Source organism: Phoca vitulina, unplaced genomic scaffold (assembly GCF_004348235.1).
Source record: "Phoca vitulina isolate PV1807 unplaced genomic scaffold, GSC_HSeal_1.0 scaffold2, whole genome shotgun sequence".
NCBI lineage: Eukaryota > Metazoa > Chordata > Mammalia > Carnivora > Phocidae > Phoca > Phoca vitulina.
This window is the reverse complement of record NW_022589705.1, coordinates 65017643-65034641: the sequence shown is the minus strand read 5'-3', so window position 1 is coordinate 65034641 and position 16999 is coordinate 65017643. Positions and strand designations below refer to the sequence as shown.

Here is a 16999-nt window from a genome sequence, read left to right as displayed (position 1 = left end):
CCAAGAACTAGGTGGGAGGAGTTTGGCTTCTGCCCCGTGCAGGGTCATGCTGGCCTCTGCCCCTTGATGCGCAGGCTGTGGGAGGGCGCTCGAGCATGTAGCTGGCCGGCCAGCAGGCAGGGCCCTCGAGGAAACAGTTGCTCTATCCACACAGGTTCCGTGATGCTTGGGGTAGCTTGGCTGCTGGTACTCCTGCTGGCCCTGCTGGGGGCTGCCCTGGTCTTCTGGCAGCATGCTCCAGCACGGAACAAGATCCCCGGGGCACAGAAGCGTAGGGGGGTGGCACTGCAGCAGATGGAGGCCCTGGCCCAGCGTCTCTGGCAGCAGGGGAGCTGATGCCTCTCCCGAAGGCCCCCCAGCCCTCCATCCCAATAGGCGGGTCCCACCTCGGGACCATTGCCCCATCCCCTTCAGAAGACAAGGAGCCTGTGGCGGGGGGCAGCCCCCTACCCCCAGCTCTCCCCATGTTGGCTTTTTGTATTGCTGTCATTTCCTCCTCCATCCATGTACTTCCAACCCATTGAGATTGGGGGCCATGGGTTTTCTTTGTTCTCCCAGTGCCCGCACAGGACTCAGTAACGTGGCGGGTGTTCACTTGAGCTTTTTGTTGAAATAAGATAAACTGGGGGGCGCCCGGGTGGCTCAGTCGTTAAGCGGCTGCCTTCGGCTCAGGTCATGATCCCAGGGTCCTGGGATCGAGCCCCGCATCGGGCTGCCTGCTCCGCGGGAAGCCTGCTTCTCCCTCTCCCACTCCCCCTGCTTGTGTTCCCTCTCTCGCTGTGTCTCTCTCTGTCAAATAAGTAAATAAAATCTTAAAAAAAAAAAAAAGAAAAGAAAAGAAATAAGATAAAATGATGGAAGCAATTGGAGGCAGGAGGTCTTCTTTCAGGTCTCTTTTAGCCCCTGAGTACCCCCACACCCCACTGACACAGGAACCCTGGTCTACACGTTCTCCTTCCCATCCCCCTGCCCCCGGGTTCTGCAAATGTTTGAGAGCACCTGATACGTGCAAAGCACAGGGTGGTCACTGGAGATGGGGTCCTCCCAGGAAGCTCTGTGTCTTAAAAGGGACTTTTGACAGCTTAGGTGGGGACATTTCAAGGCACTGGGTCAATCATCGTGGCTGGGCTGGGACTTGAAGGTGAAGGGACTGAGCTGGGGGTGCCGCAGCACGTCCTGCCTAGAGTAGCAGAGAGCAGGGTGGGAAGGAGAGGCAGCCCACCTTCCATGGTGCTTGGGGTCTGCTGTGGGGCCTGGAAGACGTGACAGCCCCTTCCTGGGCTCCCCAACTGCCCTACGAGGGGTGGGCTCATGGTATCTTAGGGTCCCCAACTGTGGCTGATGGTGGCAGACTCCCTGGGAGCTCTGGGAGTGGGGGTTGGGGATAATGCCTGAGGTGCTATCCCCATGCTCTGGAGTTCCTGAGTGTCCCCTGGATGGTGATTGATGGCCCCAAGGGGCAGCTTCTCTGCCCGAGCTGCTGCAGTTCCTGAGAATGTGTATTAATATTAATTGGGGCTAATTAGTTGGATAAATCAATCTGCCCCCAGAGAGCAGCTGCCCCTCCCTGGTTGGTGAGCAGGAAATCTGGGCTAATGGGGTTGCTGTGGTGAATCAGTGTGATGGAGAGGATTCGTGTGCGTGTGCACGCGCGTGTGTGTGCGCGCATGCGCGTGCACGGTGGTGTATTTGGGTTCCTTCACTGCGCACACCAGAACCTGCTTATGGGTGCCTCCTGCTGGCTTTTTATTGTGTGCTGGTTGAGCGGTGTGCCGGGCTGTGTGCTGCTTGTGTTTGGTTATGGGCTTGTGGTGGGTGTGCCTGGCTGGGTGTGTATGTGTTGTGTTACAGGTGGGAGTGTGTACATGTAGATATGTGTGGCTGGTTTGGGTCTGAATGTTTGGTTGAGCATGTGCCTGTGTGGTCAGGCGTCTGACGTGTGAGGACATCCGCTTCTGTGTAGTTCTGGGCATCTGCTTGGTATATGTGTGGGCATCTGGTATGTAGAGCTCTTGGGCTGGGTACCTGGCCGGGGGGTGTGCGTCTGCTTGGCTGGAGGAGTGGAAGGGGTTTGGGGTGAGGTCATCCCTGGTGTCTCCAGCTTCTCCCCAAGGCTACAGACCTCTTGGCGTTCAGTACCCTATTCTCTTCCCAACAAAGCTGCACAGGTCCGTCCTGGGCACCTTCCCCTCTGCCAAGGATACCCTCAGGGCCTCAGGTGTCCAGCTTCATGTCCCAGGGAGGAAGGAGGCTGAGACATAGGTCAAACCCTGGCGGGGTTCAAACAAATCCAGTTCAGTTCAGCTTAGCAACATCTTGCAGAGGGCTCCTCTGGTCTTGCCTTTTGCTGGGCCTTGGAGACAGATTCATAATCAAGATGAATCTGACATCTGACTTCGACTTGCATTAAAGATGCTCCCGGTCTGAGGGTAGCATGGTGGGAACAGAGCTATGCAGACTGTGATGGGAGGCAGCTCAGCTGAGCGTGGCGAGGGCCAAATGCCCGCGGAACTCTGGGACCCGGCAGGAAGGGCTTTGGTCCATCTGGAGAGGGTTGGGTGGGGAAGCCTTCATGGAGAGGTGGTGTTGGAGCTGAGCCTTACAGGATGTGTAGGAGTTTTCCAAAAGGAGGAAGGAAGAGGAAAGACAGTACCGGAGAGAGAAGAGCCTGAGATAAGGCAGTGTTTCTGTAGAGCGCATAGAAAATAATACTCAGAGTCACTGGGGTAAATGGACGGGCTGCTCATGGCTGAAGGCTGCTGGCTAGGAAGCTCTGGTCACCTCAGGAGGACATGAGCCCCCCTGACGGCTGAAGGTTTTGATGATATTAAACATGTTTCACAACTGCTTTGGAAATATTAATAACACATCAATTAACTAACAACTTTAAAATATATTTTCTTTGATTTTTAAACCACGATAGGAGGCAGCACCAGTGAGTGCGGAGAAGGCCAGATGGGGCTGTGGAGCCGTGGGACTTGGCAGGAGGGGGATTTGTTCTAAACCAAAGTATATGTTAAAATGACTTGAAAGTGAAATAAGTTGAGGCTCAGTTCTATCAACTTATCCTAATAATTTCCAAGTGATCTGTTAATTTATAGAAAACTTGTGGGGATCTTTTGATGTTGCTCACATCTTTGGAAGATTTCCCTATCTTTCAAAGCTCTCCCAATAAACTGAGAGTCATTAGGTGACTTGTAGTCTCATTAAATAGAGACTTTCTGTCGATATCATCGATGTCACTCCTTGTATCGAGTCCTTGCTTGGCTTCTGCCAAACCTGTAGCAGTTATACTCACAGTCCTCTAGCTGTTCTAATGCTGAGATTCTATTAATCAAGCATCTCTGTTGTCAGCTAAGTCATAAACATTGTTATTAGAATGCCTTCATAAGGGGCGCCTGGGTGGCTCAGTCGGTTAAGCGTCTGCCTTCGGCTCAGGTCATGATCCCAGGGTCCTGGGATCGAGTCCTGCATCGGGCTCCCTGCTCAGCAGAGAGCCTGCTTCTCCCTCTGCCTGCCACTCCCCCTGCTTGTGCTCTTGCTCTCTCTCTCTCTCACTCTCTCTCTGGAAATAAATAAATAAAATCTTAAAAAAATAGTCTATCTTAAGAAAAAAAAAAGAGTTGTCCAACCGACTGCACCACCCAGGTGCCCCTGATGCATCTATTTTTAAAAAAACTCCTTTGTGCCTTAACATCCTTATCTCTACAATGGGGTGATGATTATAATGATAGTAGTCGAGTGAGTTCATAATGTTTACGTGGTGCCTGGTACACAGCAAGCACTACCTAAGTGAGAGCTTTCACTTTATTTTTTTATTTTTATTTTTTATTAACATATAATGTATTATTTGTTTCAGGGGTAAGGTCTGTGATTCATCAGTCTTACACGATTCACTAGCTCTCACTGTAGTAATAATAAAACTAATGTTATCCTTGCTGGACGGGTGTTTAGTGAGTTTCGATGAATTTGTTCTATTACGGAAGGGACACTAACTGGGTCGGTGGCTGTATTACTGGGCCCCTGGCAGCCCCGCCCATCCCACCAGGTCACTGGAGTGCCTGCCATGCCAGCAGAGGGGCAGTCCCAGCAGCCGCCTCCAGTGGCCATTAACTCCCTCTGCTTGCTCTCCCCACCTCTCCCCAGCTCCCTGAGAGGCTCCCATTTTTACAAGTGGCCATGTGAGGACAACTGCAGGGGAGCGGTAACCTTAGGGTCCCAGATGGACACTGGGCACTTGCCCAGAGGGGTGTCATCTCTCCAGGTAGATATGTAGGAATTGGGGGCTGACATGTAGTCTTGATGGGTGCCTGTGGGTCAGCGTGTGCTGGGAGGGTCCCTGGAGGGTTCTACTGGGGCTCCTTAGGGCTGGGGGGAGCAGGGCAAGGGATGAGCTCAAGCTGGCTCTTCAGAGTCCTTGAGGGAATCAGGGGCTGTGCCTAGAGGGTCCCTGCTGGGCCGGGCATTAACCTTTTACCTGCTGGACTGTGAAGAGAGGGCAGAGTCCTATGGCAGGCGCTAGGGCAGCTGGGTGTGGTGGGAAACTTGTGGGAGTGGCTTTTTGCTAAGTGACTCAGAAGGATTTCCTTTTAGCCACAATGCAGCCATTGAGGTGCATTCTAGCCAGTTGCCCACTCTATTCTAGAGGGATCCGTGTCTGGGCCCTTCTGAAAGTCCTTGTGGCATACAGGTGGGGGAGTTCTGAGCTCAGGCACTAAGATGTCCTTCCCCAGGTCAGATCACCAGGAGTGGGAAGGCTGGATAGGAAGGAAAGTTGGGATGTCGGGGTGCCCCCCTGAAGGCAAACCCTACAGAGATGAACCTCACTTCCATAACCCCTGAGTCCCAGAACATGCAGATAGAGTCATGCCCACTGCTGTTGTGCCCATTCTGGGTAGCAACATGAGGGGGCAGGCCCTCCTCTGTGCCCAGGCTGGGCACTGGGGAGGCAGAGACAGAGGGAACATCCAGGACTTTCATGCCAACCTGGAGACTGATCAGGAAATGTTCTTCATGCTAAGGATGAGTCCAGGAGCGTGTGCTGAGCACATGGATGGGTGTGCAACTGCGTATCCAGTGGGGTGTGAGGAGGTGATGTTGAGGATGTGCGAGTGGACTAGAGCGAATCAGTCATTGACCTCTGCCCTCCCATCTCCACAGGAACCCTCCCTGAACCCCAAGGCCATCCTGGAGCTGCCCCTGGAGAGTCTGGCCCAGAAGCTGCAGGATGGAGAGCTCAGTCTGGAGAGCGTCCTCTGTAGCTACTTAGAGGAGGTGGGGGTCGGGTCAGGAGTGGGGTGGGGGCTGTCACCTGTGTCTTCCTCACAGGATGTGGGGGCCGGCGTAACATCACGGCACTATCGCTGGCTTGGGAGGGGGTGCATGCCCCAGTCATGCTCTGAGTCAGGGTGCTGGGTGACTGAGTACCCCACGTCTGGCTTCAACCTGAGCCCCTTATCTGGTCTCCCTCAATGTTGCTCAGGCCCTGAAGGTACATAAGAAGGTAAACTGCCTGACGGATTTCCTGGGCGAGTGTGAGGAGGAACTGCAGGCATTGAAGAAGCTCAAGAAGACTGAGAGAGGCCTTCTCTATGGGGCTCCCATCAGCCTCAAGGACACCTATGACTGCAGGGTGGGCCGGGTTCACATGCGTACACGTATGTGTGTGTGCCCATACGTCACTGAGCCTGTGAGCGTCTGAGTGTGTGACATTGGGCGAGTTATGTAATCAAGGATGCACAACTAGAAAGTGGCGGCTGGGATCTGAACCCAGTAGTCTGGCTCTGACCCACCATGGTCTTCTGCCACTTGGGTGAATTCTCTGAGCACATGCGTCTCAGAGGCGTGGAGTGGGAGCAGAGTGAGGAGGAGAGTCTGTCCACTGGGCAGTTGCATCCTGACCCCTATGGGCTGGAGTTAATGTCACTTCCTTGCAGGGCCATGACTCTACGTGTGGCCTGGCCCAGTTCCTGGAGAAGCCTGCGGCCAAGGATGGGGTCATTGTGAAAGTGCTCAAGGCTCAGGGAGCTATTCCCTTCGTTAAGACCAACATCCCCCAGACACTGCTCAGGTCTCTGAAGTGGGTAGGCGGGGCTGGGTTTGGAGGTGGGCCCAGGACTGACAGCAACTTAAAGTCCTGATTCAGGGCAGAGGGTGAGGTGGGGGCCACTCAAGCAGACCGTGAGGACCGAGGTTCTTGCGCAAGTCTTTCCTGCCCCCTGAGCCTCGGTTTCCTCATCTTATAATGTGTGGGTGGACTTCATAGTCTCTACAGGCCCTCAGGCTCTGAGGTTCTGAAGAGTTTCATCTCTGTGTTTACCCCAGCTTTTCTCTCCTCTCCCGTAGCATTTAGCGTACCTACTTTTGCGAGGAACCTGTTCCCAATTCTGACAGCAGGGCTGGGGGCTCCTGTCCTTAAGTTAGGAGTTGTGGTTGGTGTCCACTCTTGGTCTTCCTTGTGGCAGTGGGCCCTCACCTCAGCCGTAAAGGAGCCTAGGAGGGCTCAGCCCTGGGGAGGAGCATGGGAGCCAAAGCGGGCCCGGGGTTGACTCTTGAGGGGGTCAGTCTCTACACAGGGAGGGACGTTTCCCCAGTTAAACTTTCACCTCCCAGCCCCTTTTCTTCTGCTTCCGTCAGCTTTTATTACAGCAACCCCATCTATGGACAGACCCTGAACCCTCTGAACTTAAAGAAGACACCTGGGGGTTCCTCAGGGGGTGAGGGAGTCATGCTGGCACAAGGGAGTTCCATCCTGGGCATGGGGTCCGACACTGCTGGCAGCATCCGCATACCAGCCAGCTTTTGTGGGGTCTGTGGCTTCCGGACCACGGGATACCACCTCAGGTACTTGGTGCTGGTGATGGGGGGAGGGGGGGCTCAGCCCAGCCTAGGGGAACAGAAGTCTGGGGGAGTAGAGGGGCCTGCTTGGCACATCAACTCTTATCCACTCACCTCAGTACTAGGGGAAGTGGCTAAAGTTAGGAGGGCTTCAAATAACTCCTGCTTCAGCCCCAGATCAGCACATCATGTCTGGTATAGGTGGCAGTAGAAAAGACCTTCCACTCATTCATTAATTCATTTGTTCATTAATTCATTTGTCTTTACATCTACCCATCTACCTACCTGTTCCCTTAGTCACTCATTGGTCCATCCATTTTCCCATCTATCCATCCTTTGCCTATTCATCCACCTATGCAATCATAATCCCAGTTTCTATCCATCAGTCAATTTCACTATTCATCCACCATTTAATTTATCTAACAAATATTTATTGAGTGTTTACTTTGTGACTGACACTGTACTAGGTACTTGGGATATATCGGTAAACAAAAGGACAAATATCCCAGCCCTTGACAAATTTATACACATTCTTCCTTCCATTTGTTAATTCATTCACTCATCCATTTATCTCCCCATCCATCCACTGCCTCTGTTCCTTCATCCACCCACCTTTCAGCCTCCCCTGCCCCTGCCGAGTACCTACACTGTGGTGGCCCTTGTGCTGGGGACACAGAACACTCTCAGACCCAGTCACTGCCCTTGTAGTGCTTTTAGACATGCAAATGGTTGAGTCAGAAAGTGATGGGGCTCTAAGAGAGGGTCAAAGCCTTGTGGGAATTCACAGGATGAAGCTGACCTTTTCTTCAACAGAGATTTATTAAAAGCCTAGACTTTAAACTTTCAGAAGCAGGGCAAGGGAAGGGAAGGGAAGGCTTCCTGGAAGAGGCAGAATCTGAGCTTGGCTTTGAAGGATGGATATGCAGAGATGGTGTAGAGTCTAGAAGGCTGTAAACTGTGAGCAACTTACTTTGCCTGGAGTAATACGTGTGTGTGGAAGGTCTAGAAGGGTACGCTGGGGAGGGAGCTGACACTCCAGAGCCTTGAAGGCAGTCAAAGAGATCAGACTTAATGCTGTGGGCAGTAGGGGTCACGGCAGGGTTGAAGCAGCTCCTCTTCCTGGGTGCTGGGTCCTGGGGGAGTGCTTGGCTGGCTACTAAAGGCTCGGCTCTCAGGCCAGTCCCTTCAAGTGCTGAGCGGGACTCTGGGGGGGCGGGGTTTTGCAGCTACTCCGGAATCGCCTCTGCTGTCAAAGGCAAGAAATCAGGTCAACTGGCTGTGCCCGGGGCCACACCCATTCAAAGATAACCTGTCAGCCTTCCTCCCAAGGACATTTCACTCAGCCCCTATCTCAGACAGATTAGCCCCACTGGTGATAAAGCAATCTGAAGGGATAGCATGGCTCCCACCCGGCCTCCCCCAAGTCCAGTGAGAAGTGCTTCCTACTATCTAGCTTTAGTCTCTCCTACTTGTCTCTTGATGTTCTGCCCCAGCTAAGAGTCTCCTGTCAGGCACCAAGCTGCTTTGGCTGGTGTGCCAACTCTGCCTGTCCCCAACCCCTGACCCAGGTTGGCCCCAGGACCCTTTGACCCTGATCATGGTCTTGGGCCCCACCCTCTGAGGCCAGGCCGTGGGGGTCCCCAGAGCAGAAAGGATGAGAGGAATCTGCCTCCTTTCTGTTCAGTGACTACAGTGGCTGGCCCTATGGCCCGGGATGTGGAGAGCCTGGTGCTGTGTATGCGAGCCCTGCTAAGTGAAGACATGCACCGATTGGACCCCACTGTGCCTTTCATGCCCTTCAGGGAGGAGGTGAGCTGGGTTGGGGAGCAGGCCTGGAGGACTCCCACCTCTCCCCTCCTTTCTTTCCTCATTGACATGTCTACCATCTGACCATCTTCTGTGAAGACTGCTTTTCCCAGCCCAGGGTACAGTGACCAAGAAGCCCACATGTTCAGTCATATTCACCTCCCATCTCGGCTGGACACCAGCTGCTTTGGCCTCTCTGCTGCTTGGACCCATAGCTAATACTGCCCCCAGAGAGGGACTCCATCGTCATAGACCCAACACACACACAGACATAACACTCAGCAGGTATGGTTTAGAGAGTCTCCCCATCCATCCACTCATCTAGCCACTATCTGGTTAAGCTGGGCTTCCAGTCCTCTAGGTAACCTCGGCCAAGTCACATCTCTTTTTAGGCCCCAGTCTCCCCAGTGGTATAATAAAGAGGTTGGACCAGAAGATTGCTCCAGGCCCTGCCAGCTTTGGCAGGCTTCATTTATTCATTAGTTTATTCAACAACATTTATTAGTACCTACTATGTGCAGGCTCTTTGTAGTTCATCCTAACACTCACTCTATAGAATGAGCATTGTGCTTCTCATTTACAGGCAAGGAAACTGAGGGGAAATGAAGTGACTTGCCTATGATCACATAGCTAGTAACTGGCAGAGTTGGGCTTTGAACCCAGCCCTATCTGCTCTAGAACCCTCTCCACAGGGAGAGTCTCTGTCTACCATTCAGTCGATGTCTACTCATCTGATCTCTACACACATCCTAATGCAATCAACCTGTGATCATTTTCTGTCACCCATTATTTGCCTCTACTAATTTCTCCATCTCCATCCTCTCCTGGCTGTTTTTTAGCGTAAGGGTCTTTGTGTCTATTCACCTACTTACTTACCTGCTCCCCCTCAATTCCAACCACCCATTCTTCCACCCACCCATCTATCCATTCGATCCTCTGCCCACCCACCCATTCACCATCTCATACATATGCCCATCCACTCATTCATGAATCTATCTACCATCTATCTGCCTATCTACCTCATCCACTCAATCATGTCCCCATCCATTTGCCCTTCCAGGGGTTTCACCAGAGGACCTAGAGCCTGGAAAGTATATAGAGAGGTTCCAAGGGGGTCTTAGGGAGTTTCTGTAGATTCCCCTGGGTTGAAGACAGCTGTGGCCCAAGGTCCCAGTCTGGCTCTTGAAGAGGCCTCAGTCTCTTCTGAGACCCGCCCAGCTCTTCTTGCCCACAGGTATACTCCAGTAACCAGCCCCTTCGAATTGGCTACTGTGAATCAGATGGCTTCACGCAGCCAACTCCTGGCATGGCCAGGGCCATGAGGCTCACCTCCAGGCCGCTCCAGGATGCAGGACATCAGGTAGGCTTGCATAGCCTGGATTGGGAGGGAAGCCAGACTGGTGAGGATGCTGGGCTGGGCCATTCTTGGAGAGAAAAGAAGTTATATCTGAGTCTGAGCTGCTAACATCACTGTGTTTCCCCTAAGTTTCCTGGAGAAAGCTGATGGACTGCAGGTGGGGGCAGGGTGGGCCCACCGTGTGAGGAAGGCATCAAGATTTTGCAGTTTCCCCCTTCAGGGATGGTGACTCAGGGACTCACTCCCATAATTCTTATAGCCTGGGTTTCTGTTGCGTCTATCAAATGGCTGTGAGGAGATCCCTGTCCTCAAAATCCCCTTCCTCCCCCACCCCCAACCCCTGCCTCCCACACCCATTGGCTTGTCCTGGTCCTGCCTCCCCTTTGAGAATTGCTGGTTGGCGACACATGGACCTATGTAATCTTGGACCAGTCTCATAACCCCCCTGAGCCTCAGTTTTCTACCACACGGGGTGGCTGTGAAGGTTAAATGAGCTCACATATGTGGAACACATGGCTGGGGCAGGATCACAGTGAAGCAGGCAGGAAATGAGGGTTGCTTGAATGCCATGGCGTCTCCGCGGGGGGTGAGGGAGTGTCATGGCAGCGGAGGGGCTCAGGTGGATGGAGACCGGTGGTGATGTGCTATCCTCTCTTTAAATCCTGAGGGATGCAGAGACTCTCAGGCGGGGTGGGAAGTGCTCCAGGCCCTGACTCAGCCTCTGTCTCCCAGGTCATCCCCTTCTCCATCCCCCGTATAGAGTATGCTGTTGAACACCTGTTCGTGGGAGGTCTGTTTGCCAATGGAGGGGCCACCCTTCTGGAGAAGCTGTACGTTTGTCAGGACTCAGATGTAGGGCATGGGGCTGGGGACAGGGCTGGTGGTGACCTGAGCCCTAGGAAGGGACTGTGTGGGCCTGGGCTGGTGGGATGCCTCTGGTTAATTGTGTGACCTTAAACAGCAAGTCAGCAACCCGGGCCCTGTCTTCAGGATGTGCGTGTTCCAGGGGTGGTGCTGGTGGGAACAGAAGTGTTTCTTTGGGTCTCACCTCCTTCCATGGCTTCCCTCTGGAGTGGGAGTTGGGTGGGGATGAGAGCCAGTCGATGGCTGAAATGCTGTGACTGACCAGATACGTGTCTGTGGTTCCTCAGTGAGGGGGACATTGTGGACCCTTGCATAAAGACAATGATCAACACGCTCCACCTGCCAGACTCTCTCAAGTGTTTCTCGGCCTATATCCTGAAGTACATAGTGAGTGTGGGCCGAAGGTGGGGGAGGCATTCAGGAGGGGAGAAGCCCACAGAAGAGAAGGACTCAGAATGGGGCCCAGAGAGTAGTGGGGGCTCAGAGAAGAGAAACTGAAAAGGCTGAAGGGGGCCAAAAGAGAGCGGTGCTTTTAGAGAGAGGGGTGCATCTCAGAAAGAGGAAGGGGTTTTAGAGAGGGGGTGGGGGCCTAGAGGGGGCTAAAGGCTTTTGGAGGAGTAGAAGCTTCTGCAGAGTTGCTTTTTCTGGACCCCAATTCTGGGCAGACTGGTGTTGCCCTGTGGTTTCTGAGTGGGTCTCTCCTTCTCTCCCCATCTCTAGGAGCCCCGAGCTAGCCAGAAGTTGAAAGAGATTCGTGGAATGGGGTGAGTGCTAGTCTCCTCAGGTGAAGCTCACAGGCATCTTCCATGGGGTGGAGGGAATTAAGTAAGGGCCATGTGGCTAGAGTTGGCATCCACTGGGGACAAGGGCTGTTTAGACTTTGGGATCTAATTAGGTTTTTAGGGTTATATCTGACACTGGTTAAATTTAGGCTTTTGAGTGGGGTTGAGATTGGGGCTACTTTGGGGCTGGGGTTTGATTTGGAGTTAAGCTCTGAGCTCAGGCTAGAATTAGCTTAGGCTGGGGTAAAGGTTGGGCCTGAGTTGAGATTGGGTTTGGGTTTGGGTTGGGGTTAAGGTTGGAATTGGGGCTGGAGTAGCCTGAGGGCTGACTGGGGGCCTCAGGTTAGGGGAAGAACCTGTAGCTTTGGGGGGAGCCTGTGAGTCCCTGTGGCTGGTGGTGGTGGTGGGGGGGGCATTGACCAGAGAGTGTGGACTCTTGGGAGCACTGGACAGGCAAGGTGTTTTGGTCAGTGAACAAGACACAGGGTCATTCCCAGCCCATCAGCTGATTTGCAGCCTGCATGGAGACTAGGCTCTAGCTCTTGGTTGTAATGTCCCAATTTGTATAAAAGGGAGTCCTCCCATGCTGACCTTTGGACTTCCATGTCTTATTTATTCCCCCAGGACTCCCAAAAAACTGTGGGAACATCACACAGCAGTGGAGGTGATGTGTGCCTGAAGAGACCTCAAGGGACTGCTGGAGCGGGGGCAGCAGAGACCTGGGTGGTGACAGGAGTGGCCAGATTGGGGGTGGGCTATACCTGGATGGGGAGGCTTGGGGACATGGGAGGTTAATTTAGACTCTTTGGGGCCAGGATGATAATGCTGTTCCCAAATAATTGCAGCCCGAGACTCCCCTTCCCATCCCTTCACCTCAGCCCCTGGGAAGGCCCTGACCCCTCCTCCCGCCCCCCAGATATCTTAGGGTGCATCTCACAGCCTGGGAATTCTTCCTGATGTTGAATGCCACTGGGCTTGGCAGCACCTGACCTTGTCTTGCAAACAGTGACTTCTGCTGGTCTTACCCCTCCCACCCCTCACTGTCCCTGCAGGAGTATCAGCAAGAGTTCATAGCCAAGTGGAGGGCCTTGGACCTGGATGTTCTGCTGACACCAGTGCTGACCCCTGCCTTCTCTACAGGCCATTCTAGCATGGCATTAGGTGAGACGAATCTGGGTCCTGATGGGGTTGAGACCCGGAGCCTAGGACTTCAGAGTCCTGCCACAGCTTCTGTGGCCTTGACCTCTGTCACCATTCACGATTAAAAAAAAAAAAATTCTTAAATTGAGGTAAAATTCAGATAACATAAATTCACCATTTTAAAGTGTACAATTCCGTGGTTTTGAATGTATTTAGAATGCTGTGCAACTACTACCGCTATCTAATTCCAGAACATTTCCGTTATCTTGAAAAGAAACCCTGTACCCGTGAGCGGACACTCCCAATTTCCATTCACTTTTTTTTTTTTTTTAAAGATTTTATTTATTCTTTTGAGACACAGAGATACAGAGAGAGAGAGCATGAGCAGGGAGAGAGGCAGTGGGAGAGGGAGAAGCAGGCTCCCCGCTGAGCCAGGAGCCCGATGCGGGGAGGGATCCCAGGACGCTGGGATCATGACCTGAGTCGAAGGCAGACGCCCAACGACTGAGCCACCCAGGCGCCCCTCCATTCACTTTTAAAATGCATTTTATTGAGGGGCGCCTGACTGGCTCAGTCAGTAGAGCATGGGACGCTGGATCTTAGGGTCATGAGTTCAAGCCCCCCTGTTGGGCATAGAGTTTACTTAAAAAAGAAAAAGAAAGGAAAAAAACGAATTTTACTGAAATATAATTCACATGCAGTGAAACCCACCGACTTTCAGAGTGTAATTTGGTAAATTTTAACAAATGCATAAAGCTGTATAACTACCACCATAATAAAAATATAGACTATTTTTTATCATCCACCACATTTCCCTGATGGCCCTTTGCAGTTCACCCTATCCTTGCAAACTGCAACCACTGAGCCGCTTTCTGTCACTATAGTTTTGCTTTTTCTGGGATTTCATATAAATGGAATCAGAAGGAAGGAGGCTTTTGGGTCTGGCTTCTTTCACTTAGCGTGTGCATTCACCCTTAACGGGCTTCCTGCTGCCCCACTTTAAAAGGTAGCTTTGGGGCGCCTGGGTGGCTCAGTTGGTTAAGCGACTGCCTTCGGCTCAGGTCATGATCCTGGAGTCCCGGGATCGAGTCCCGCATCGGGCTCCCTGCTCGGCGGGGAGTCTGCTTCTCCCTCTGACCCTAACCCCTCTCATGTGCTCTCTCTCATTCTCTCTCTCTCAAATAAATAAATAAAATCTTTAAAAAAAAAAAAAGGTGGCTTTGGCCTAGCCCCCCTGAAGTGAAGCTTCGGCACAAGGCAGTTTCTGGGCCAATACTGGGGCCCCTGCCCAGCTCAGGTGCAGGCCTCAGCAGTGTTATCAGTGCAGAATGAAAACCCACCTCAAGCCTGGACTCCTCTTCCCTGGGCCCCCCCACAGTGGCTGCCCAAAAGCACATCCCACACCCGGCCCTGCATCCATGTCCTCTGCTGACATCACCGCCCCTTCTTTGTCACTCATTCCCTGCAAACAGGTGGCTGCTGCAGGGGAGCTGCCTTTTAACTCAGGGTTGCCCTCCCTGCACACTTCAGCCATCCTCAGCCGTGTGGTCTGTGAAAACCCAGCTAACTTGGCAACCACCTCGGTTTCCTCATTATACACAGGGAAGAGCCAAGTCCGCCTCACAGGGCTGGAGAGGACTCAAGGAATCAGTAACGGAGAGAGGCCAGCACAGTGCCTGGCACTGAGGAAGGCTTCAATAGCATCCATCCTCTCCTTCCCTCCACTGTGGGGCGGGCAGGAGGCCGTGGTCAGGTGGTTTCCTGGCCCCAGACGGGCGACGTTGCAAGCCCAGAGGGCTGCAGTTCCGAGAAGGACCCCGAGGGGGCGCTCACCCAACACTCTCCCCCACCTGTGTCTTTCGTCCCCTGACCTGGGCTGGCAGGGATCTTCCTACAGACGTCCCCTCCTACTGGAGCCTGTACAATGTCCTGAACTTCCCCGCTGGCATGGTGCCGGTCACCGCGGTGACGCTCAGGACGAGGAGGAACTGGCCTTCTACAAGGGATACTACGGAGACAGTTCTGACAAGTCTTTCCGGGAGGTCAGTTTCCCTCTCCATACCTCTCCCCCAGGGGCACAAGCCAGGACTGAGTCTTGCCTCCATCCCAGTCCGAGCGAGTGGGAGTGGGGTGGGGCCAGTCATTCCTACTGTTTACCCTTTATCACTTCTGCGGCAGTTTCACCCCATCTCTGAGGACACACCCTCTGAGCTCCAAGTCAGCCTCTGTCCTTGTCCAGGGAGGATACTTTACAAATCCACGGGCTTCTTTTTTTTTTTTTTTTTTTTAAAGATTTTATTTATTTATTTGACAGAGAGAAACACAGTGAGAGAGGGAACACAAGCAGAGCGAGTAGGAGAGGGAGAAGCAGGCTCTCCGCTGAGCAGGGAGCCCGATGTGGGGCTCGATCCCAGGACCCTGAGATCATGACCTGAGCCGAAGGTAGACACTCAACGACTGAGCCACCCAGGCGCCCCAAACCACGGGCTTCTTGACACTTCCGTAGGGAAAGTTGATCCCAGAGGCAGGAAGAGTGGAGCAAATGCTGCTGGTTAGGAGCTTACTAGGGAACTGGACTGGACACTCCTCCTCTCTGAGCCTCAACGTCTTTGCCAGGAAAATGGGAATTAAAATATCTACCCTGCAGGGTTGTCCTAAAGGTTCAATGGAAAAACAGTGAAGCAATCAGTGTAAGGCTTTGTATATAAGAAGTGTTCAATAAATGCTACTATTACTAATTCAGAGGTGGCTTCACAAAAGGAAATATTTCCATGTGCATATTTAATGCATGATCTAAAATAACAACCCTGTCTTGGGTGACAGAGAGAAAGAGAGGGAGAGAGAGACTGACTCTGAAAAGTAGGTATGTGTCTGAGTCAGACATTAAGTAACTTACTTTTCTGGAAATTGATTTTAGTGCTAGAGTTACCCAGTGGAACTGCTGACCTGAATTCTGAGAAAATAATAATAATGACACTATCTAATGTGTCTTGAGCTCTTACTCTGTTCCAGGAACTGTTTAAAAGTGCTGTATATATATTAAATCATTAAATCCCCTAACTGTCCTGGGAGGTTTTACGAAGTTGCCAATGGGGGCGCACATAGGTTAAGAGACTTGACCCCTGCCGCCACGCCACGCAGGCAGGTGAAGCGGGGGGAGCCCGGACTTGAAGCCAGTTGACTTGACTCGTGACAGAGACAGATAAGGGCTTGTATCTTATCATCATAAAACAATGGAAACATGTTTGAATGCCTCTAAGTATGTTTGGATTTCATGGCAGACACTCGGGTTCAGTCCCCATGTTCCTGAGTCTGCGTTTGGGGTCAAGGTACCTCTTTCAGTGCAGAAGTATGACCGGGCTCTGGATCAGGGATTTGCACATTCTTCTTCCCTTGGCTGAGAACATTGGGTGGATACTTGTTTTTTTTATTTCATGATTGCAGTCAGCTGTCTGCACAGGGAGCAAGTTTTGCATCTTAACCCTGGAGAACTAGAGACAGATAAAGTCAGAATAGTTTTTCCAGGTTTCCCTGAGAACTGAGGAAGCCTGGGACTCTGAGATCCAGGATATCTCTACCTTAATGTAGATTGGGGATGAGATGTTTGGACTAATGCAGATGGGTGGTGAGGGAGGCTGGGCACGGGGCCTCTGAACGGAGAGCAGGCTCTAAGCCCACCCACCCTCTCTCTGGGCAGGCGGTACAAGGATCCGTGGGACTTCCTGTGGCTGTGCAGTGCGTTGCTCTGCCGTGGGAGGAGGAGCTGTGTCTCCGGTTCATGAAGGAGGTGGAGACCTTGGCCAAGAACCACAGGGGACCTGAGTGATTAGGTCACTCCTCCTGGAGGCCTTCCTACATCCTCATCCAAGTCTGCTCCTGATGCCTCTTCTCATGAATACTATATCTGCCTCATGTTTCCTCCTCCCAGAAGCCCACCAGATTCCTTTTCTTTGTTGTCCTTCTGCATGGTTACTCAATACACGGACTCCTCAGATTGGCCCAAGATGGGGCACAGGTGAAGGGCTCAATAAACATTTCTGGCTGGCTGGCCTTGTGATCTCTGGTCTAGGTGGGGCTGTAGCCCCTGGTGGCCTTCTGCCTCCCACTACTCTCCTCCAGCTCAGTCCCCCAGATGATATCCCAGATCGCAGCAGAGGGGAAAGAGCCCCAAACAGAGAGGCTGGTGACCCAGGTCCAAGTCCTGGCTCTGCCA

General features: G+C 52.6%; 1 protein-coding gene across 1 annotated transcript; it reads left to right on the top strand.

Annotated features, from left to right (window-relative positions):
* Nucleotides 1–162: 162 nt before the first annotated feature.
* LOC116638548 (fatty-acid amide hydrolase 1-like) lies at nucleotides 163–16612 on the top strand. Its single transcript, XM_032414638.1, is given in 15 exon segments — nucleotides 163–271; nucleotides 415–506; nucleotides 5161–5274; nucleotides 5483–5632; nucleotides 5937–6070; nucleotides 6637–6843; nucleotides 8064–8104; nucleotides 8522–8646; nucleotides 9878–10003; nucleotides 10733–10830; nucleotides 11152–11251; nucleotides 12699–12807; nucleotides 14684–14755; nucleotides 14758–14828; nucleotides 16484–16612. Coding segments are annotated over 15 exon segments (1677 nt in total).
* The last annotated feature ends 387 nt before the right edge of the window (nucleotides 16613–16999 follow it).